At 37.3% G+C, this 24318-nt stretch overlaps 1 protein-coding gene across 1 annotated transcript in view; it reads right to left on the reverse strand.

Annotated features, from left to right (window-relative positions):
• Nucleotides 1–7142: 7142 nt before the first annotated feature.
• The window catches only part of LOC118259865 (translation initiation factor IF-2-like), a 101357-nt gene continuing 84181 nt past the window's right edge, over nt 7143–24318 (reverse strand). The window contains exon 4 of the mRNA XM_050708771.1: nt 7143–7557. Coding sequence (XP_050564728.1) covers nt 7484–7557 — 74 coding nt within the window. The 3' untranslated portion in view covers nt 7143–7483. The remainder of the gene's footprint in view (nt 7558–24318) is intronic.

The following is a 24318-nucleotide window of genomic DNA, read 5'->3' on the forward strand; positions in this document are numbered from 1 at the left end:
AAATCAATTTTCTCTTTCTTCATCAAGTAATGTTGGTATCTATAAAAGTAAAGAAGGTAGAGAATACTTGGAGGAATAATTGAATCGGTAAAAATCCTTCAATATGAAGGAAGGACTTTAACTCGTGTTCTATTTCTAAATGTCAGAGGAAGTGTTGAGAACTCAGCTCTCTTATTTTAGGTGGAAAGTCTTCCTGTTTTCCACACTATAAAGTCCTAGAATGTAATGTCAATGAAAAAAGTCTAGATACAGCACACACTAATGGCATAGCTTTTGCAATTGCCCTTAGGCATACCCAAAAGGTTCATATAATGAAAAACATCTTAAACATTCAGTCATAAGGCCTTGGGCAGCAAGAGGAAGACAGCATGGAGTCTCAAATCAGATGTTGCCATTACACATTTATGTTCCTGTTCTTATAGCTTGTGATTACAGAAAAATTCTTCGTATTAGATTTGCATAGAAATCATTTTGTACAGTTTTTCATAAGTATTTACTGTGATAATTTTTTTACTTCATTTTGTACTGCTAAAAATCTCATGATATTGAATTGCACATGAAATTGCAACTTTCATCTGAAAATAAGAACTGCCTTACAATATCCATTGGATATTATGCACCAGTGGAGATAACAATTAAAAATTGATTATCTTGTTACAGCGTTGCAAAAGTGCAGTCATTTATGTTAAGATATGCAACCTTAACTTAATAAAATTACAAAATTACACAACAGTTCAAGTTGGAATGTACCTCTGGATACCATCTAGTTCACCCAGTCCTGTTCAGAGAAAGATCAATAAGAGCAGGTTGTTCAGGGCTACCTCAAATCAGGTTCTGAATACCTCAAAGGATGGATACTCCAATGTTTCTCAGGACAACCTGTTCCAGTGTGCAATCACTCTCAAAGTGACAAAAAAATGCTTCTTTTGTTGAAATTAAATTTCCTCCTTTGTGCTCATTGCCTCTTGTCCTGTTGCTGGACAGGCTCAGAGAGGTTGTCCTGTTGCTGAAGGGCTCTCTCAGCCTTTCATCATATGACAGATGTTCCAGGACCTTAATCCTCGTCATGAACCTTCACTGGTCCATGTCTCTCTTGTTCTCGGGAAGTCAGAACTGGAGCTAGGGCTCCATACAAGTGTCATCAGTGCTGAGAAGAGGGGAAAAATCACCTCCCTCAATCTCCTGGCAATGGTCTTCCTATTTCAGACCAGGGTGTTGCTAGCCCCAGTGCTGTAAGGCTGTTCAGCTCTTGTTCAACTTAGCACCCCAGGATCATTTCTGCCAAGTTGCTTTCCAGTCATTTGCTCCCCAATCTGTTCTGGTGCATGGTGTTGTTGCTACCTTGGAGCAGGACTTGATATTTACATCTGTTGAACTTCATGAGATTCCTCTCTGCTATTTTTTAGCCTGTTGAGGTCTCTCTGAATGGTAGCACAAACATCTGGTCAAGAAGTGACTAGTAAATCCCCACTTCCCCTGTTTTGGATCATCTGCAAACTGTATTCTGTCCTATTGTCAAGGTCATTATGTTTCCCACAGCACTCTCCTCAAGAAACTGGCTGCTCAAGGCTTGGACTGGCGTACGCTTCATTGGGTTAAAAACTGGCTGGGTAGCCGGGCCCAAAGAGTTGTGGTGAATGGAGTTAAATCCAGTTGGAGGCCGGTCACTAGTGGAGTCCCCCAGAGCTCAGTACTGGGGCCAGTCCTCTTTAATATCTTTATCGATGATCTGGATGAGAGGATCGAGTGCACCCTCAGTAAGTTTGCAGATAACACCAAGTTAGGTGCGTGTGTCAATCTGCTCGAGGGCAGGAAGGCTCTGCAGGAGGATCTGGATAGGCTGGACCGATGGGCTGAGGCCAACTGTATGAAGTTCAACAAGGCCAAGTGTTGAGTCCTGCACCTGGGGCGCAACAACCCCAAGCAGCGCTACAGGCTGGGAGATGAGTGGTTAGAAAGCTGCCTGGCAGAGAAGGACCTGGGAATACTGGTTGGTAGTCAGATGAATATGAGCCAGCAGGGTGCTCAGGTGGCCAAGAAGGCCAACAGCATCCTGGCTTGTATAAGAAGCAGCGTGGCCAGCAGGTCTAGGGAGGTGATTGTCCCCCTGTACTCGGCTCTGGTGAGGTCGCACCTCGAGTACTGTGTTCAGTTTTGGGCCCCTCCCTCCAAGAAGGACATTGAGGTGCTTGAGAGAGGCCAGAGAAGGGCAACGAAACTGGTGAGGGGTCTGGAGAACAAGTCTTATGAGGAGCGGCTGAGGGAGCTGGGATTGTTCAGCCTGGAGAAGAGGAGGCTCAGGGGTGACTTTATTGCACTCTACAGGTACCTTAAAGGAGGCTGTAGCGAGGTGGGGGTTGGTCTATTCTCCCACGTGCCTGGTGACAGGACGAGGGGGAATGGGCTAAAGTTGTGCCAGGGGAGGTTTAGGTTGGATATTAGGAGGAACTTCTTTACTGAAAGGGTTGTTAGGCATTGGAATGGGCTGTCCAGGGAAGTGGTTGAGTTACTATCCCTGGAGGTCTTTAAAAGACGTTTAGATGTAGAGCTTAGTGATATGGTTTAGTGGAGGACTTATCAGTGTTAGGTCAGAGGTTGGACTAAGTGATCTTGGAGGTCTCTTCCAACATAGATGATTCTGTGATTCTGTGATTAATGAAGATGTTAAACATTACTGTTCCCTGTATTGACCCTGGGGTACACCTGTAATGACTGTACTCCAGATGGGTTTAAGTACAACCCTCTGAGCCTGGCTTTTCAATCCACTTATCTAGTCTATCATTTTGTCTATCAGAATGCTATGAGAGAGCAGAGCTCAGTGCCTGCCCCTCCACTCCCCTCATGAGGAGGCTGCAGGTCGCCAGGTGGTCTCTCCTCAGTCTGCTCTTATCTAGGCTGAACAAACCAAGCAACTTCAGCTTCTCTTTATATGTCTTACCCTCTAGATGCTTCATCATATTTGTACCTGTTCTTTGGACACTCTCTAATAGTTCTTCCTGTTTGTTCCCCATGCTGTATGCACTGGAGTGCAGTACTTTATTTGGGCACCACTCAATGATTTTCTAGAAAAAGCATGTTCCTTACTTGAGAGCTTCCCCTGTTAAGGCTTTCCTCTTGAAAAGTCCTTATTTGTGTGCACACACTTGTGGTGGGCCCTATGCTACCTTCTTTTGTTATTGAACAAAGATGTACCATCTAATAATACATAAATGAACACAAAAAGCCAATGAATTACAGTCTCCAGAAGCATCAGCTTTTTTTTTTTTTTAATCTTTTTTTTTTTTTTTTTTTTTGCTTAAATATTAGAAGCTAGCTCCAGGGCAACTGAATTGGATTTTAAAATGTAAACCATATGTATCTGAATATTTTAATTTAGAGTTTGAAGTAATCTCTGCTAATAAAAAAAAAATAAATCTATCTAGGCTATGAAATAACATAGGAGCATATCAGGGTTTAAGGATATTATATACATATAAATTTATATAAAGGTATATGGGTATATACACATACATACAAGTACAGAACATGAGAGTTTGTCAAGCTGCGTTAAGCAGTCTGTCTGCTGAATAATTTATAAATACCAGACATAGCAGATCTGTTCAGTCAGAGAAATCAGACAAAACTAACCAGAGTGAGGTGGTGGTCTTCTGGCTGATATTGTATGCAGCTATAAGACAGTTCTTTTTCATGAGCTCTTTGACTTGAAGGTTTCAGAGCTTTTGTTCTCCAAGTAGATTATCAATGCCACCAACACAAAGATTATTATGTCATTTCAATACCCACAGACTCTGCAGAGTTCTTTCTTTTTCTACAGCATAATCTTTTGTGAAGTCATTGAATTAGATTGTGCAAATGAAATGTAAGACCTTCTGGACCTTTATTTAATAGCAGGTTTTAGTGTTACTAGGGTTATGGATGCTTTTCTCTCCATTGTAAATGGAATGGTCAAACAAACAAACAAACAAAAAAAAAAAAAAAAGAGATTTTTAAACTACATAATCTGGTGACATCAGGCTCATTATAAAGGAAGAAGTTCTTACAAAAATAGAGAACATACATTTAAAATATTCATTTTGTAACTGCTCAGACACTAATTGACAGGAAAATTGTTTAAAAAATGACTAAAATAATTAATCTAAAATAATATATATGTCAAAGTTTTTGCTGTTGGCTTTCAATACAATTTGTTACAGGTTTAAAACTGTTAAATGGGAATTTTGCAAGCAAGATAATTATGATTTTGATATGCTTCAATAGTTTTCATCTTTTAAAACAGGTACCCATACATAAAACATTTCTTCCCTCTTCTCTGCTCCTGGAAGAATGTTTTTTAGGTAAAGATTTATTTATTTTATTTTATTTTATTTTATTTTACTTTATTTTATTTTACTTTATTTTTGTCTTAATATAGTTGCTCATGATCTGTGAATACAGCTGGATGGTCTCAGTCAAATAGTTCATGGAATCATAGAACATTCCACATTGGAAGGGACCCATGAGGACCAAAGAGTCCAGCTCCTGCCTCCTGGCTCCGATCCACACCAGACCACCCAAAAATCAAACCATATGTCTGAGTATTGTCCAAATGCTTCTTGAACTCTGACAGGCTTGGGGATGTGACCACCTCCCTGAGGAGCCTGTTCCAGTGCCTGACCACCCTTTCAGTAAAGAACCCTTTTCTAACATGCAATCTGAACCTTCCCCTGTGCGGCTTTGTGCCATTCCCTCAGGTCCTATTCCTGTAGTTCCTTTATAGCGTGCCTGAAACGGAGGATGTTACCCTATCTACCACTCTAGGTAGTGTAGCCTGTGAAGTCTTCATCTGGTTTTTCTTCATTCTTATGTAACAGTTTGTACTGCAGCCTATACACGGAGTATTTACTGCACTTAGTTGTGGAGTTACTGACACTGAAACGGGAGAGACAGCTTTAGCCCTACTTTAACTCTCATCTTTTCGTCCATTCAATACTGTCAACACAATCCACAGTCTTCACAGAGAAAATGCAAGCTGTGCTACAACTACAGAAGAAGGTTAATAGCTAAGACATAAAACCTCAGTCTGTGACAGGTACCAGAACTCTTTTGTTCATAGAGGACTGTCTGCTGTTTCTAGAAGTTGGGGTAGGCCTGTAGTGGTCTCAGCCACCTGGAGTAAAAGAGTTGACAGTTATGAAGGTGCATGCTGGAATGACTTGGAATAAATGGTTTAAGAAAATCTGTCCCATTCCCATCATTTACTTTTTAATGAAGAGGGAAAACTAAGTCTTCAAATTAACATTAGTGCTCTATCAGTCCATCAAGGATTTTTCATGCTAGGGGAAGTCACTGATGCAAGATTTTCCTGTATTCCCCTTTTTTTCACCCTACTGTCTGTTTTGAAAATGTAATGGTTCTGAAATGCTTCATTTTAACATGGGCTGTGGAACAGTATGAATTATGAGTGGGGACTGAAGATATTCATTGTTGTGCGTAGACGGTGTTGACAATCAGAGTGCAGTTCACCATAACTGGATTTTTTTAAGTGTCGTTTAGTTTACTTTCCTATCCCCACCCCCCCACCACAGAGTACTACTCTATATTGTTTTTTTGTTGTTGTTGTTGGTTGGTTGGTTGGTTGTTTTTTTGCTTGTAAAAAGGTGTACCTTTGTCATAGTGAAGACATCAGCTAAAAAAAAATGGAAAAAAAAAAAACAACAAAATATTCTGCACTATTTTGCATCCTTTTGTTGGAATGATAGCAGTTTAATGAGAGAAAACTGAATGTGTAATTCTGCAACTATATGAAACCATCTGGTTTATATCATTTTCATTTTGTCAGTGACAAAGGAATCCAGCTGTGTTTAAAATACATTGAGGTCAAATATACTTCCTTCAGAAAATGAAAATTCAGCCATCGTAAAGTAGATCATAGCTAAAGCTATATATATACACACACTAGGTTTTAAAAACAGCTGAGATGAAATTTGAAAAAGCAAACAGCTGAAGATGTGAAAACAAATTTATTGCAACTGTATGAGATGCTGGATGTCTGCATCTGATACAGGAAATAAACTAAGTTGTTTTGCAGATGCCTTCGCTATTTTTTCATCCTATAAATGAGAGTCTTCAATGGTGCTTGTCACTGACAAATTTTCAGTAATAAACCAGGTTGGTGTAACAGTACAGAGGAAACAATGTTTCTAACCAGGGAAGAAAATTCCTCTGTAGGCAGGGTAGTAACAGTAATCTATTTGGTCTACAAATCATCTGTACCACAAACTTTCAAATGCTCCTACATTTCAGTAAAAGTCCCTTGAACAGTCAGAATAAGTAGGAACAAGTAACCTAGATCAGATTATATATGTATATATAATATATATATATATAAACTTTGAAGGACAAAGCAACTTTGTCCAGTCTCAGAGAAATATATAATCAATCTCTACAACATGGTCTGGAAACTGGATATCCACAGGTGGCTGGCATAGTAATCAGGTTTCAATTTCTTGCCCACCAAAGCTAATGGTCTCACTAGTGGGCTCTGCTTAGTCTAAAAAAGCTTTTATTCTTTCCAGCCAACTGGCATATTTTTGCAAAATGCTGATTTGAGACTACCTACCATAGCTATGCAAGAAGGTAGAGAAATAGAGAAAGCTAGTTCAGAGCTGTGGGAAAAAGAAATCAGTCTGAACTGGTAGGTCCTCTAGATACTGAACGGAGATTGTCAAGGGATATTTCTTGTGGAAAATAGATGGTGCCTATGAGCTTCTTGAATTAGGCTGCAGCACAAGAGGACTATCAAAGGTGAGCATTAATTAATTAATTAATCAGAGACTGCAGCATTACTTTCTTTTTCTTTTTCTTTTTCTTTTTCTTTTTCTTTTTCTTTTTCTTTTTCTTTTTCTTTTTCTTTTTCTTTTTCTTTTTCTTTTTCTTTCTTTCTTTTTCTTTTTCTTTTTCTTTTTCTTTTTCTTTTTCTTTTTCTTTTTCTTTTTCTTTTTCTTTTTCTTTTTCTTTTTCTTTTTCTTTTTCTTTTTCTTTTTCTCTTTTCCTTATTTTCTTTTCCTTTTTCTTTTTCTTTTTCTTTTTCTTTTTTTCTTTTTTTTTCTTTTTTTCTTTTTTTCTTTTTCTTTTTCTTTTTCTTCTTTTTCTTTTTCTTTTTCTTTTTCTTTTTTTTTTTCCTTTTCCTTTTCCTTTTCCTTTTCAGTGGTGAAATATAGTTGGCTCTGCAAATCTCATCTCTGAAACAGTGCATGTACCTCTTAAATTAAATAGTTTAGTCTGTTCATACTTGGGTTTAAGTGTATTCCTTGACAAAATAATTTTCATGTGTTTTGTTACATTATAGCAATGCCAGTGCAGATGGATCTTGGGGCAGGGTTCAAAGAGGGAGGAGAGGAAAATACAAGGCAGTTATTATTTGTTTGGCTGCTTGCTTGTGGAGTGGAGGATAAAGTAAAGCTATTCATCTCAAAGAGACGTACTATAGTCAAGGGCCTGTACATCACTGGCACTCTGTGATGAGGGAGTGTTCCCAACACCTCTTGCACCCATGTAATAATGCACAGCACCCCAGTCCTGCAGGGTGCAAACAGAAACAAACAGCTTTAAGAAATTACTCAACCTAACTGATTAAAATCATTACAATAAACCAAAAGCAGTTGTGTCCGACCTATTTTGGATGTTTTTTGCTCTTCTGTCAGAAGTAATGAACATGTTATGTCGACAACCACTATGACTTTCAAAAGGCATTGGCTGGCGTAAGAACAGATATCCTCTCTCCCTGAAGATCCCTCTCTATAAAGTAACAATGGTCCTAGTTTTTGCCTTTTTTATCTGTAGGGCCCTGCGGAAATCATTGCAGTGACATTACCGAAAATCAGAATTACGGAAGAAATGCACTCAGTCCCACCCCCACTTTTTCTTTTCCTCCCAGTTTGTCTCAGCCTCTGCAGAAACACAAGTGAGCCCACTGTATCTGCAGGATAGTTCTTTATTCCCATCCACAACTACTAATTCCCTGTGCAGTATTCAAGTTTCTGTCAATGGCAGTTCTGCAGGTGGGCAATGAGAGCAAAACATTCAAGAAGCTTCTAAAGTAGATCAGAGAAAAGAAGAAATTACCTATGGAATTAATTAAAATTTTGCACCTGCACTCTGAGAAGTATTTTTGTAGAAAAATGCTAGGTCTTCAGTTGTACAAATTTTTAATGCTAGGAAATTTCAAAATTGTATGATTTGCACAGAGTTAAGGTTATACCCCACCTGCTCAAGGTGATGCAAGTCATTTCCCTTTGTCCAAGATTCAGTTCACTATCCTGAAGGAAGCAAAAGTAATATTCTACATGTGCTAGTCTCTCTGTTTACTGTCAACTGAAAGAAAGAGGTGGTATCTTTAGAGAGTGATTCAAGTCTTAGATCCTTAGATCTGTTTAAATCTCCATGGATATAAAGTGATCCTTAATATGGTAAATCCAACCTGGGAATATGTTTCAATATAGTATTGAGGAACTACTGAAAATCACAGCTGATTTCTCCACGTAGGAATACTGCCCCATGTAAATTAGAGGGACTGTATTGGAGGTTTATATTATAGCTTGGCAGTTTCAATTACGTTTTTTTCCCATTGAGGAAAAGGTTAAAATACCTTAAAATCATATTGGTAATTACTTAATTATTCAAAATAAATATTTAGTTTTAATATGTTACAAAGTGTAAATTGGTATTTCTATGGTGAGATATTAATGTGTTGGTTGAAATTCAACATTTCAGAAGTAACAAATAGAAAATAAGCATTAAATGATATCCTACGGAATCATTTGTCATTAAAAATATTCCTTTCTCTCCCACTTTTAAATTTGGAAACTTATCAAAAACATCAAATTCATTTTAAACAAATCAATATTTATAGTGGAAAAATATGTTAATTATACAATTTATAATTATCCTTGTTTATTTTCACCTCATTAGCTGCCAGCAGACTACTTTGCTGCTTGAGGGAAAAAAAGAACCTTGACCAAATGACATGAAGGCTGAAACAATTCCATAATTAAGTGTTTGTGCTCACATACAAATCTATTTGTTCTGGCTTGATTTGTTTGGTTTTCTTTCAAGTATGACAGATAAACAAAAATATCTTCCTATTTAATTATGTCTGTCAAAACTGAATTTTATTTATGTTCTAAAATAAATCCATGGCATTAGGTTCAGGCTACAGAAGTACATTTTCATTTACTGAGCTCAATGTAAAATTAATGTAATTCCAGTGCTGTGGAATTTACTACATGCAGTCTGAGCTCATACATCTATCCTGGAGACAGAATACTGTTGTATGGTTTACTAGAAGTATTTTCATAAGTATTTTCATAAGCATTCTATTTTAGACCTTTCTAGGCTTTTTCTAGTCATTGGACCAAGAAAAATAACTGTTTCCTAGACATGGGAGGTAAGTTCTAGTCTTAAACATACATTTGATTTAGAAAATCCATTTACAGTTAACAGATAGATTTGGGATAAAATGATTCCTACTCAATGACATGCTGATTTATATCTAGCCAAAGACTGAAAGAGGCAAGGCAAGGTAATTAAATTGTATAAATACAGGTAGGAAAAACTGCTAATCTGTAAGAGTAAACTAGACAGTAAAGCTACAGAAATTATTGCTACCAATATTCAGCACAAACAGACACTGACTATTAAATATGGCTAATGGGAAGAAAAGCCTGAAAAAGTAACTAGTGTAATTGAAATGCACGGCTTTGAGTCCATGGAAAATACAGAGACTCAATCATTGATTTCCTAAGTCTGCATGAACTGACGTGAAAAAACAGGCTTTTTCTTTCTTTTTTTCCTTCTTTCTTTCTTTCTTTCTTTCTTTCTTTCTTTCTTTCTTTCTTTTATTTGTCAAATCAGGAGTAATAACGTCAGATTGGAAAATAAAAATATATGCAAAGAGTAAGGTAGATACAGAGTTATTAGTCTGAACTTATTTGTATAAAGACACCTAGAGAGAAAAACAACAAACAACAACAAAAAATGGTGTGAGAATAATTAAAATGACAAAGTTAATAGATGCTGAACTAAAATGCATTATGGTTTGCTGAAAAATAATTGTACTGGACTAATCTGTTATATATCTTTGACAAGATAATTCATTGTTTTTAGACAAACAAGGCTGGCTCCTTTCAGATATGGAATGAAGTAGTGGCTTTAATATACCACAATATAAGAAGCTATCTGTAGGCCCGGAAAAGATGTGGAAGATGTAGATACATGTGGGCAGGGATCTGTGAAATGAGAATTCCCCTAGCAATATGAGAATACTATGTAGGAAACTAGTATGGGAAATCTTCAAGTATTTGTCTTGGGCTTGTACGTACTATTTTGAGACCAGTGAGACTCTACAAAGTAAAAGTATAGTTATTAATAAATACCACTGATACTAAACTGGAATGTACTGTTAGTATGAAATAAAAGAATTTAACTTGACTAGATTACCTTAAAGATTAATATTAAGGAGAAGAGGAAAAGCTATACGAGCCTAGGGAAACTTTAAGGAGAGGAAATATATGGATAAACTGATTGATGACATCATAAATCTGATCTAATAAAATGAAGTAATCATAAAAATAGCTACTGTACACAGGAAAAAACAATAAAAAATTATTTTCAAGTAAGCCTATTTTGACCTAGAATAATGTCAAAAAGTTCTGGTAGGATGCTGAGAGTAAGGAAGAATCCATCATAAAATGTGCAACAGACTAAAAAACGTTGAGCTGATCAGTATGTTAAAACAAAGGCAGAAAACATCTATGATTATTCTTTATAAATGTTTATGAAAGCTAAACTGCAGAAAGTAAGAATGGATATTTAAGCTAATGGACAACATTGGCATAAAAATAAATATATATGAGCCATCTTGCAGTTATTTAAAATGGAGATTAAGAGATTCATGACTATCAGAGCAGAAGGACTAGTTCATATGAGAAAGAGATTCTGAAATACGAATGTCCAGTTTGGGATATTTGATGTGATTGAGAGGCCACTCTCTATAATCTTTACTCAACTGTGGCAACTGGGAAAAGTGCCCCAAGACTGGAGAAAAACAAATGTCACTCCTGTTTTCAAAAAAGTGCAAGAAGGAGGGGGACTACAGGCTGGTCAGCCTCACTTCAAGCCCAAGGAAGCTGGCAGGAACAGCTAATCCTGGAAAACATTTCCAGGCATATGAAAGAGAATAAAATCATCAGGAGTAGTCAGTATAGATTCATCAAGGGTATGTTATGCCTTACCAGCCTGATAAGCATCTGTCATGAAATCATCAGCTTGATGGATAAATGAAGAGTAGTGAATATCATTTTCCTGGACTACAGTAAGGCTGCATGACTACATAGTGAGGTTGATTGAAAAATGGCTGAATGGCCAGATTCAGAGGGTAGAAGTCAGTGCTGTAAACCATAGTTGAAGGCCTGTAAAGAGTGGAGTACCCCAGGGATCAATACTGGGTACAGTCGTGTTTAACATCTTCATTCATGATCTGGATGTTGTGGTGGAATCATAGAATATCTGGAATTGGAAAGGACCTGCAAGGATCATCGAGTCCAAATCATTGGTCTGCACAGGACCACCCCAAATCAGACAATACGTCTGAAAGCATTGTCCAAAAGCTTTTCGCATTCCTGTTCCAGTGCCCAACCATGCTCCCAGTGAAGAACCTTTTCCTAATATCCAGCCACCCCTGTCACAGCTTCTTGCCATTCCCTTAGTTTCTATGGCTGGTCACCAGAAAGCAGAGCTCAGCGCCTGCTCCCCTGCCCCCCTTCATGAGGAAGCTGTAGGCCACCATGAGTCTCCTCTTCTCTAGGCTGAACAAACCAAGTGACTTTAACAACTCCTCATATGTCTTCCCCTTTAGACTCTAGACCATCTTTGTAATCCTCCTTTGGACACTCTCTAAAAGTTTTATGTCATTTTTATGCTATGGTGCCCAAAAACTGCACACAGTACTCGAGGTAAGGCCACACCAGTGCAAAATAGAGTGGGACAATCACTTCCTTTGACTGGCTGACAACGCCGTGCTTGATGTACCCCAGGATACGGTTGGCCCTCCTGACTTCCAGGGCACACTGTAGGCTCATAACCAATATGCTATCTACCAAAACCCCAAGTTCCCTTTCTACAGGGCTGCTCTACAGCCTCTTGTCCCCCAGTCTGTACGTATATCCAGGGCTTCCCCTTCCCAGGTGTAGAATCTGACACTTGATCTTGTTAAACTTCATACAGTTGGTGATTGCCCAGCCTCTAATTTTCAAGATCTCTCTGCAAGGCCTCTCCACCCTCGAGGGAGTCGATAGCTCTTCCCAATTTAGTATCATCTGCAAACCTACTCAAAACACCTTCTAGTCCTACATCCAAGACATTTATGAAAAACTCATAGAGTGAACCCTCAGTAAATTTATGGATGACAAGAAACTGGCTGGATGAATAGAAGGATTGGACCAGATGACTTTCAGAGGTCCATTCCAGCTTTAACAATTCTATGATTCTAAAACTGAAGTTTGATCATCACCCATATTTTTGAAGCCCACACAAAGCTGAGGTACATGTGGCAATGAAATATTTTGCTTTTTACTTTCTAATTTTTGGGGGGAGACAGTTTAAAGGGAAGTAGACGTCTTATTGCACCACAGTCTGAAAGTGCAATGTTATCTTAAGACAAAGAATAAGATAAATCTATTGGCCCAGATTGTGAATCAGGAAAATCAACACAGCTCTACTGAAATCTGCTTGTATCAGTAGTGGAATCAGTTTGTATCGGCCTTTTTGGTATCCTTGATTTCATTTAAGGTTAAGTAAATAAAATAATAATAGAAAATCATATGGAATGAAAATATATGGTTATTCTTTTTTTCAACTATATAACAGCATGGTATGTGATAGACATCAATCACTACTGAAGGATGTCGTAATAAAGATAAGGGTATGAAGAACAAGGTTCAACATAACAGAACTTGGACAAATGCCTGTAATATAATAAGCTAAGCTAAAATTTTTAAGCTAAGAAACTGTCCTTAGGGACAAAGGAGTTGAGCAGAGCTGGCAGCTCTTTAAGGATGTTTTCCTTAGAGTGCAAGAACTCTCCATCCCCTTTTGTAAAAAAGCAGGCAGGGAGTGCAGACAACTGGGATGCCTGTGCAAGGACCTGCTGATCAAACTGAGGTGCAAGAAGGAAATGCACAGGCAGTGGAAGCAGGGACACATGGCCTGGGAAGAGTACAGGGATACAGTCCAGATGTTCAGGGATGGGATAAGGAAAGCCAAAGCACAGATGGAACTGAGCTTGGCAAGGGATGCAAAGAATAACAGGAAGGTATTCTATAGATACATTGCTCAGAAAAGAAAGGCCAAAGAGAGTGTCCCCAGTCTATGGATGAGAAGGGTGAACTGGTAACAACAGACATGGAGAAAGCTGAGACACTCAACAACTTCTTTGCCTATGTCTTCACTGACAGTCAGACTAGCCAAGTCTTCCGTTTCCCTGAACCCATAGATGGAGGCTGGGGGAGCAAAGTCCCACCCACTGTAAGTGAAGAGCACGTTTGAACCACCTGATGAGATTAAACAGATACAAGTCTACGGGACCTGAAGACATGCATCCCAGGGTCTTGAGGGAACTGGCTGACACAGTTGCCAAGACACTCTCCATCATATTCGAAAAGTCCTGGCAGTCAGGTGAAGTCCCTTGTGACTGGAAAAAGGGAACCATCATTTTTAAACAGGGTAGAAAGGAGGACCCGGAGAATAACAAACCTGTGAGCCTCACTTCTGTGCCTGGCAAGATCATGGAAAAGATCCTCCTGGAAGCAATGTTGAGGCACATGCAAGACAAAAAGGTGATTCAAGACAGCCAGCATGGCTTCACCAAGGGTAAATCATGCCTGACCAGTCTGGTGGCTTTCTACAGTGGGGTGGCTGCACCAGTTGACAGAGGAAGACCAACCGATGTCATTTACCAGGACTTCTGCAAGGCCTTTGACACAGTCCCACATGACATCCTGGTCTCCAAATTGGAGAGGATGGATTTGATCGGTGGACCCTTCAGTGGATAAGGAATTGGCTTGAAGGTCACACCCAGAGAGTGGTGGTCAATGGCTCTATGTCCAAGCGGACACCGGTGACGAGTGGTGTACCTCAGGGGTCTGTCCTGGGACCAGTACTGCTTAGTATCTTTAGCAGTGACCTAGACAGTGGGATAGAGTGTGCCCTCAGCAAATTTGTAGATGGCACCAAGCTGAGTGGTGTGGTTGGTACTTTAGAAGGAAGAGGTGTCATGCAAAGGGACCTGGACAAGCTTGAGAAGTGGGCCCACGTGAACCTAATGAAGTTCAACAAGTCCAAGTGCAAGGCGCTGCATCTGCACTGGAGCAATCCCAGACATGAGTACAGACTGGATGAAGAACTCATTGAGAGCAGCCCTGCAGAGAAGGACTTGGGGCTTCTGATGGGTCAAAAGGTCAACATGAGCTGGCAGTGTGCACTTGCAGCCCAGAAGGCCAAATGTGTCCTGGGCTGCACTAAAAGAGGACTGTCCAGCAGGTTGAGGGAGGTAATTGTCCCCCTCTACTCTGCTCTTGTGAGGTCCCACTTGGAGTACTGCGTCGAAGTCTGGAGTCCCCAGCACAAGAAGGATGTGGATCTGTTACAACGGGTCCAGAGGAGGGCCACAAAGATGATCAAGGTGTTGGAACACCTCTACGTAGAAAGGCTAAGAGAGCTGGAGCTGTTCATCCTACAGAAGAGAAGGCTCCACAGTGACCTCATTGCAACCTTTCAGTACTTGAAGAGAACTTATAAAAGAGATGGGGAGCAACTCTTTGCTCAATTGGAAAATGTCAGAACGAGGGGGAATGGTTTTAAACTAAAAGAGGGGAGATTGAGATTAGAGGTTAGGAGGAAATTCTTCACTCAGAGGGTGGTGAGGCACTGGAAGGTGTTGCCCAGAGAGGTTGTGGATGCCCCATCCTTGGAGGTGTTCAAGAACAGGTTAGATGAGGCCCTGAGCAACCTGATCTAGTGGGTGGTATCCCTTCCTATGGCAGGGGGGGGTTGGAAATAGATGATCTATGAGATATCTTCTAACCCAAGCCATTCTATGATTCTGTGATAGGTCTTACAGTTTAAATACATGAAGTGACAGCTTAAAACAATAAAATAATATGCAGTTTAATGGAGAAGATACAGGAGTACAAATTTTATACTCAGAGCTTTGAATGGGTGTTTTCTTGAAATTTTCAATAAACACAAAAAAAAAAAAAAGCAGCAGAAATTCAAACACTGAAGCTAGGAGGAATATTTTAATTGTTTAAATCTATTTTCTCAACTAATTAAAAAATCCAGTTTAACAGAAGTACTTAAAAGCTGTAGAAATTGATCTGGAAATAAACTATCTACTTAAAGACACAGTTTTTAACTTAAAACAAATAAAAAGACAAAGATAAAAATTGAAAATAGTTTGGTTCCTATGTTGATCAAAGGCAGTAAAATCAAACCCTCCTGTTTTTCTGGTGAGGTGTTTATGGCATTGTAGTCTCTGTTATAATGCCTCGTTTGTGGCTTCTTCAGTCACTGGGTCAATCCAGAAAACAAGAGCTAACTAGTGCAAACCATTCTATGATTCTATATATGAGTCATAGAATGGTTTGGGTTGGAAGTATGTTGTTCTTTTTCACAGAATCATAGCATGGTTATGTTTGGAAGGGAACTCTGGAGGTCATCTGGTCCAACTGTCCTGCTCAACCAGGGACACCTAGAGCAGGTGGTCCAGGACAATATCCAGATGACTTTTGAAGACCTCTAGGATCTCTAGAATCTCTAGACTTTTGAAGATCTCTAAGATCTTCAAAAGAGAGACTCTGCAGCCTCTCTGGGAAACCTGTTCCAGTGCTCTGTCATCTGCATAAGAACCACAGGTCCTTTTCTGCCAAGCTGCTTTCCAGCTAGGTTGTTCCCAGTGTGTACTGGTGCCTGAGTTTTTTCTTCCCCAGATGAAAGACTGCACTGCACCTTCCTGAACTTCTTGATTTTTGTCAGCTCAGCTCTTCAGCCCATCAAGGTCCCCTGGATGGCAGCAAAAACCCATCAACAAATTGTATCAGCCACTTCTCCCACTTTCGTATAATTTGCAACCTTGCTGAGGGTACACACTACTCCATCACTCAGGTCATGAATGAAGATGTTAAACAGAACTGAACCCAGTATTATTCCCTGGGATACATTGCTAGTTATTGGCTTCTGAAAGATCAACAGCCTTTGGGCCTAGCTGTTCAGCTAGTTTTCAATATACCTCACTGGTCATGCAACCTACAATTCATCGGCTTCTCTATGAGAATATTTAGTGGAAATTTCAGTCAAGTGAAAGTTTGTTGTCTGAGCTCGATTGAGCAAGGTTATCATTTGGTACATCTGCAGACCACTGTATGAATGCATATCGTTTACAAAATTTCCATTTCTCTGTTTTTGAAGTATGCCTTTAAATTATATTTTTTCAAGATCTCAGGTAACTTAAACTACCATCACATAAAATATGGAAATATATTCATCTGGGATCACACAGCATATGTTGAACGCTGCCTTAATAGATAAATTAAGAAAGTTGGGAATTAATCCCTTAGGCATGTTAATGTGTTTTTTGTTTTGTTTTTTGTTTGTTTGTTTGTTTGTTTCTTTGTGTGTTTGACAACAGTTATTAATTCAAGCAAGATATTTAAATTGCAGATATCCTGATGACTGAATATTTAAAAGGTACTTGACAGCCAATCGCCAGGGTCCCAGATGCATTTTCCTGTTACAATTTCCTGTGATTTTAACTTCAGGATAGTTTATTCAATCTTTAGTGTCTTGACATCAGAGATATTTTAACTCTCTGCAGAAGTCATAGCAGTTATATCTATAGCAGTTATATCACTAGTAATTTTTTTTTTTTCCAGATCATTTGTTTTGGAAGCCATAGAGCTCAGCATAGGTCCGTTTGGTTATATTGGTCTGTAGACAATTATACAGCAAACATAAATGCATATTATTTGTTTCTTACTTCTTATTTAGTTTTCAGACCATGAAAGAACCTTCCTAGGACAGCTCAAGTTATTTTAGGAATCACTAATTGGAAAACTTATGAAAAAATCTTTAAAAGTACAAAGACACTTGCAGCTACCATTAGCTATGCGAGTGACTAGTTTTGTCAAACATTGTTATTATGTTGGTGGGGAATTATCCTTTAAAATACAATATAGGCACTTCTACATTAGATCGTATAGCTGTATGTCTATTTGTTTGATCCTGTACATTTCTTTGTTTAATGTATTTTCAACTAATTGATTGATACTGAAATCTGACCCCCAAGTTTGTGGTTTGAATTCTTCACAAATCTGTTTTTGGTAACATCTTTCACTTTTTCCATTAGCAATTAATTTTAGTGATAGTTGGGCAATAGTCTGTACTTGAGTCTGTGGTTCAGAAATCTGAATTTTAAACTTGTTTCGAACTTGTTGCTAAAGATTAGATGGTTCTTTTTCGTTTGTTAGTTTTGCCTTGGAAGAGGGTAGGGGAATTCAGATGGTTGTCTTTGTGTAATGCTACCTACTCAAACTTTCTCTAATGCGTTAAAAGCACACAAGTCGTGTCAGTCTTGTTAGATGGGTATCCTGCTTTTTCTACTCATAGGAAATTATTTTTTCAGTTCTGTTGTAAGTTTGCTAGGTCACCTTTTTCAGGATCTTATACAGAAATTTTACATAAGTGAGAACAAATGCCTGGTAGTTCTTTGTGTGTGTGTGTGTGTGTAATTAGAGAAGAGATAATGAGTTTTCAAGCTGAGATCTCCCCTGACAGTTTGTTCATCATCAGTGAAAGGAAAGACAAAGAACTGAGGAATGCATGAAGAAAGACTGGGACTCTTATAGGGCATTAGCAATAATTTACTGATTCTGAAAGCTCTCCACTCTAGAACTGAAATATGGTGTGAAAGAAGTACATGGGCTCAATATGTACTCATGAAGTACATGGTCCAATAACATTCATCCTGCTACTGAAATTGTTTTAGTTAGGACACATCACTAAAGTCCACCTCTGCAGACTTCGTTTTTTTTTAACCGATTGTTTAAAAAATATATATTTCACTTTGAATAATAACCTTTCTGTTTATTTAAAATGCAGTGATATGTTTATAATTTATATATATAATATATAATTATAATTTAATATTGAAATATAAATATAATTTATATATATAAATGCAGTGATATGTTTATAACTTAGCCTTGGCAAGTGGAGAACGAAAAAGCAAATATTTGTGGTAGTAAAAGATAATCTGTACGCATCAGACAAAGATGATGTAGAAGGAAGGCTTTATGACTACTTCCTTTATGATTTTCAGAAAATGGATCTGTCCCTTTAATACATATATATTTTTGGCTGCCCTTCTTTTTGATCCCTAAAGAGAGAACTTTTATTTGGATTTCCCTATTATTTAGAGCATTTCTCTTTTGTCCAGTCACAGACTGCCCTTTTACTTAAAATTTTACTTAATCTTTTTCTGTCTCCTTACGTGGAAAATTAGAATGCAACATATGAAATATGTTTTATGAAATTTTATTAATAGCTGCAATGATGTTGGTCATTGACGGAGATATATGTGTATGTTTATTTATTCATTAATTTATTTGGAAAAACTATCAATGTGTATTATACCTTGTAAGCTATATGACAATTGTTTGTGCTCTCACAGATCTGTTGAAGTTAATTTAATTAATGATATTAAAACAATGGATAGTCTAAATTATACATCTTCCCTAACATAAAAATCTTGATTAAGGTTAGTGCTCTGCATTTATTAAGAGTACAAAATCATTCATACTGTTTCTGCTGCAAAGCTTTTATGGAGGGAGTAAAGAAAAGCTGACATGTCAATGACACTTGAAATTCATTTTGGGCATGTCTTAAACTAGGACAGCATGCTGTCATACGTTAAAGCTCGGGGACCAAATGAAATTGTCTTGCAGCTCACTGTATAGAAAAGCAGTGCATTGTCCCTTAAATAAATTTTGTATATACAGAGTAGTTTACTAGAATCATGATTAATAAAAGCAAACACAGAAAACAGATGTTGAATATTAAGTTGATTATCCTTTACTTGTGACAGAATGAGCTCTGAAACATCATAGAACCAAAGCCAAATCAAGTTAAAACCTCATTTTAAAGTTCAGGATATTAGGCAGCTGACATAAAGAAAGAAAGAAAGAAACAACAACAACAACAAAAACAACTCCTTAGTTTCAAATGAATATAATATTTGTATGAGGCTGAGCACTGCTAAGGTCACATATGGTTTTATAAAAACTGCTAAATACGTTCACAAACACAGCTTTCTCTAAAGAGAATGAGACATAATTTGTTAACATTAATATTTTTATTTTGGTTTTAAAGACTGAAAAATGTGATCCTCAAATCCAAAAAGCTCATTCATTAAGTTGTGCCAGACAGTTTTAGTGTTGCAGTTAAATGCATATCATTTCAATAGTAGCCTAGCTCCTTAGAACAAGAGACACATGAAAAGTTAGCTTCAGATAAAAGTTGATATTTATTGAATCAACCAGACCTCTTTAGTTTTCAAGTCAGAGTATTAATTTGATTGTAACTCGTTTTTTCTCATCGGCCTCCTGAAATCCTATATGAGAAATATTTTCAGCTTGATCCCTACAATAACCTAGAAAAAGGGTGAGAAAGACAATGGCAGTATGCAAGAGGTAACTGTTTTCACTAGTCTTGCAATGACGACTGACAGAAGTTACCAGAAGTTCCGATTTCCCTTTATGAGTGTTCATTAGTGAGCTGAACTACAAAGAAATGAAGTTCAGTATCTGACAGTTTTGCTGAGATAGATGAACTCCAGCAATTTTATGATGTGACCCCACAGCAAAATTCCTGACAAAACAAAACTTGTATTTTATTGGTCTACCAGCTTGCTAATTTATAGGAGGAAGGAAGCTGTTGAAACCAAACCATTACTAATGTAGCCTTGTTGACTAATCTATAAATATCATAATGTCTGTAAGTATTACTTTGTGAGGTATGTTCTGACTGTCATTCCAATAAATAGATACTCTACCGAATGATTACCTTCCTAGGGAGAAGATGAAAATATTTACTAGGCTATTTTGCCAGAGAGAGTATTTTTCTCATCTTAGGGAAATGACCAGCATACAGAAAGGCCCCTAAGCCATAGTTTATACCTACATTCTGGGGGAAGATAGAAGAGGAAGGTGTGTTAGAACATCACATCCCTTTTTGGCACATCAGGTAATAAAACAGGTATTTTATTGTTGGTGGTGGTGGCTATCATTGTCCCTCTCTTGAATTTTAGAAGAAGAAAGAAGATCCAGAATAAGCTTTTGCATAACAACTATTTTTTCATTTATTTTTCTTTTATATATTTTTTATTTCTTTTCCCGACCGTTTGGAATTCTGTTTGTAGGAAGGAACAGTCTGGTACTCTTGTTACTATTGTTTTGAATGTTTGTACCTATTCTCTTCTGTTATGCCCACAGTTACAGTTGTATAAGTAGGGGGAAATTTTACAGACCATATTTTTTATTGTTATATGTCATAAATAGTTAATATTATTTGTACTTGGACTGTTTAAACAAATCAACTCAATAATATAATGACAGCACTGCACTAAAATCACTGTCTAATATTTATGGTTTAGTTTCTGTTTTCCATTTTGCTTTGTTCAAGATCAACTAAATATGCTAAAATCATAAACTTTCTATGAATGTGATAAAAAGAAGTTTGCAGTATTGAAACACTATAATGAAACAGTAGCTGCATATGCAGGTTTGAAACAATCAGGTCAGGGTTACAGAGTTCTTGAAAGCAATAGAAAACTCCTTCACCATTTTTACAAAACTAAAAAAGTGTAGAAAAAAAGAGTGGCTTCAAAGCTGGTGAGTCTATGAAAGCACAATTAAAGTTGTTTTTGTGATCTTGGTTTAATATATCTGTAACTTAAAGCTCCAAGCTTAGCACAAATAGGCTTTTTTTTTTTTTTTTCCTGATTTTATAAAACATTTGTTTGTTCTGAAGTGCATTTTTATAAGCCTTTTTTTTCTTTGTTGCTGCGTGCATGCTCTGTTTCAAATAAAATTTTGTCTAGAGATATATATTTTGCAGAATTTTTAATATAACATAGTTCACCATATACTAGCATTGTATTTTTGTTGGGTTTGTGGTTCACTGCCCTCTTGTATCATTACAGAAAGCTCAAGTCTCTGACTAATAACTCTGTCTCCTTCCAACGCCCCTCAGAGATACCGATTTTAGATAAACTCATTCTTCTTGTTTTATTTGTTGGCTTAAATTTGACTCTTCTGACTCATCTGGCTTCTTGGACAAAAAGTAAAGATGAATTCATTAAATAAATATGGTAACTACTATTTCAGATGCTAATTGGGCAGTCTGAAGGATCACAGTTTCAATCTGTAAACACAATTTACAAAAGGACAATTGCTCTCCTATTCATAATCTCACAAAGCTTTTTTACATAAGTTAGCTTCCAATTTTCTCTCTTGAACACAAAAACAAACAAACAAACAAAAAACATATTTCATGGAAATTTGTACTCATAAAACATGGTATAGTAACAATGTAAAGGCTGCTTTCTGTCACGTAATGGCCCAGAAGCATATTTATTTCATACACTATGGCTATGTTGCAACATTATTTCAAATATACTTACTGCATGTTGTTCAGCTGCTTTGAAAAATGAACCACTGACCTGTAAAGGTCAAGCTGTTTTGATACATTTGAATAAGCCAAGCAATTTGTGCTGCTGCAATAAATTAAAATTGCATTTCACACTTGTGCACTATTTATTTTTAAACAGTATTTATACAATGATTTCTTTTTTCCATGTTGGTCTTTTTTTTTTTTTTTTTTTTGTGTGTGTTGCCAAATACAATACAGCTTCCATATTTTGCTTGATAGCAGGGATATTGGGCTATCATATAAGACACATAAGAGAGAGTTCAATCAGGAGCTAACCAGCCACAGAAAGACTTCCTATTTTTGAGAATCTGTAGTCAGGCATGTAAATCTTCTACACTAACTTTTTTCCTGACCTTATCTAAAGCTTGAGGCAAAATAGCCCCCTTGAGTTCTGTCTTCACAATGTTTTTGAAATCAGTGATTAATCCTTGGTCTGGTTTTACACAAACCCTAATGACACAATAATTCACAATCCATTTCAGTTACTGTGTACCTTCTTAGTCAATATTTAACACAGTCAAATAATTTTCCATAGTATAAGGCCTTTCAACAAAATAAATTGTTGATAAAAATCTGCTAGGCAATAAATCTTTTTTTTTTTTTAATTATTATTATTGTATTTATTTTGATTATCTGCTTAATTTTTGTTATGACATACCATTCAAACATATATGTCTTCAGTCTTTACAATTTTGGTAATAGGAATTCTCCAATTCTTCAATTCTCCAATTCAGCTTTTGGTTTGTCTTTCATTTATTTCACAGATTTTCTCTCTATCTAAAACATCTGCAGTCTCTCCACAGCTAACAGCAGTCACTAGGGTAATGATAACTAATACTTAGTCATCATTAGCACTTGTATATATGGTGTTTTATCTTGCTGGGCAGATGAACTCCACCACAACCTCTCTTTCACTCCCCCTCCTCAGAAGAGGAGGGGAAGAAGAAAAGGAAAGAAACAACTCACGGGTTGAGATAAGGATAATTTAAATAAGGGAAAAATAATTATTAAGGGAAAGTTGTTATTAATTAAATAATTTAATTAAAGGGAAAAAGGAAAGGGAAAAAGGGAAAAAAAAAAAAGGCTGTGTGGAAGCACAGAGGAAAAAATTTACTCTCTACTTCCCACCAACGTGCGATGCTTGACCATGTCCCTGAAGCAGGGCCTCAATGCATGTAGCCTTTGTTCAGGAGGACAGATGTTTTCACGAGAGCTCCCCCCTCCCCTGTCCTTCCTTTTTCCACCTTTTATTGCTGAGTGTGACATCATATGGTATGGAATATCCCTTTGGTTGGTTTAGGTCAGCTGTCTGTTCCCTCCTCACCTCTTGCCCACCCCCAGCCTGCTGGCTCTGGGGAGGTTGGAGGGAGTCATGATGCGGTGCCAGTATTGCTCAGCAGTAGACAAAACACTACTGTGACACCAGTGCTCTTCTAGCTACAAGTGCAGAACACAGCACTGTATGGGCTGCTTCAGGGAAAGTTAACTCCATCCCAGCTAGACCTAGTACAACCTATAAGCAAAAGTGCTAACGCTTGGGAACTAGATAGTATACTTATTTAAATCAGGGTATAAAACTATCTGAATGCTTTTGAGCAAATGTCTATACTGTCTCTTTAATTAGGTGTGCTACTGTCTTTTCTGCAAGTTTACCTGGAAGTTGGTTATGTGTTCCTCTCTGAAGGAGATACTTTCTACATTGATAGCTTCCTTCTTAAGTACACAAAATGATTTAAATGCTAAGACAGTTCTTGCATCACACAAATTCCCAGACCAAATTTCACAGGCGTGTCTTCAACAGCTCTGTTTGTGACCTGTTTCCTGAAACAGGGTGGTACAATTCATAAATGGAAAAAATGTTAAGACTTGCAAACTCCTTTCCTACAAAGAAAAATGCCTCTAATATCAAAATATGAACAAGGTAATAAGACAGACAGTAACTGTCAGATCTATTTTGAGAACCCAACATAGTACCCTGTCTTGTTTGTATGCATAAAGAGAAGTAATTCTCTATAGTTTCTTTGTAATGTTTTCAACCAAATATTGAAAAAAAAAATCAAATATTACTCCATGACCTGCATTTTCATACTAACTAGGCAATGATAAAATAACATCTTTGATAATAGTTAAATACCATTGAAACAATAGAAGTTTTAGGTTTTTATTTTTTGTTTGTTTGTTTAATTAATTAATTACTACAGTAAATCCAGTAAAAGCCTTCCTTGGAGACCACATATGCTATCATATAAGCTCCATATTTATTACCACAGTATCAGGTGATAAAGTAGATTACCAGTGAAGATAAGCTTTTTTTGAGAAAACAACTGTAGCCTTTAGAAAAAAATCATCATGATCGGTCTATAAGCAGGTGATGGATAGAGGACAATTCAGGTTTAGTTAATCCTACAAAATGCAATATAAATATAAAATTGCTAATAAATAGAAAAATACTAATTAAATAATAAAAGCAAACATGGAAACATTGACAACATGCTTTAACATACATTTGAAGTGGTGAGT

Source organism: Cygnus atratus, chromosome 2 (assembly GCF_013377495.2).
Source record: "Cygnus atratus isolate AKBS03 ecotype Queensland, Australia chromosome 2, CAtr_DNAZoo_HiC_assembly, whole genome shotgun sequence".
In the NCBI taxonomy this organism is placed as follows: Eukaryota; Metazoa; Chordata; class Aves; order Anseriformes; family Anatidae; genus Cygnus; species Cygnus atratus.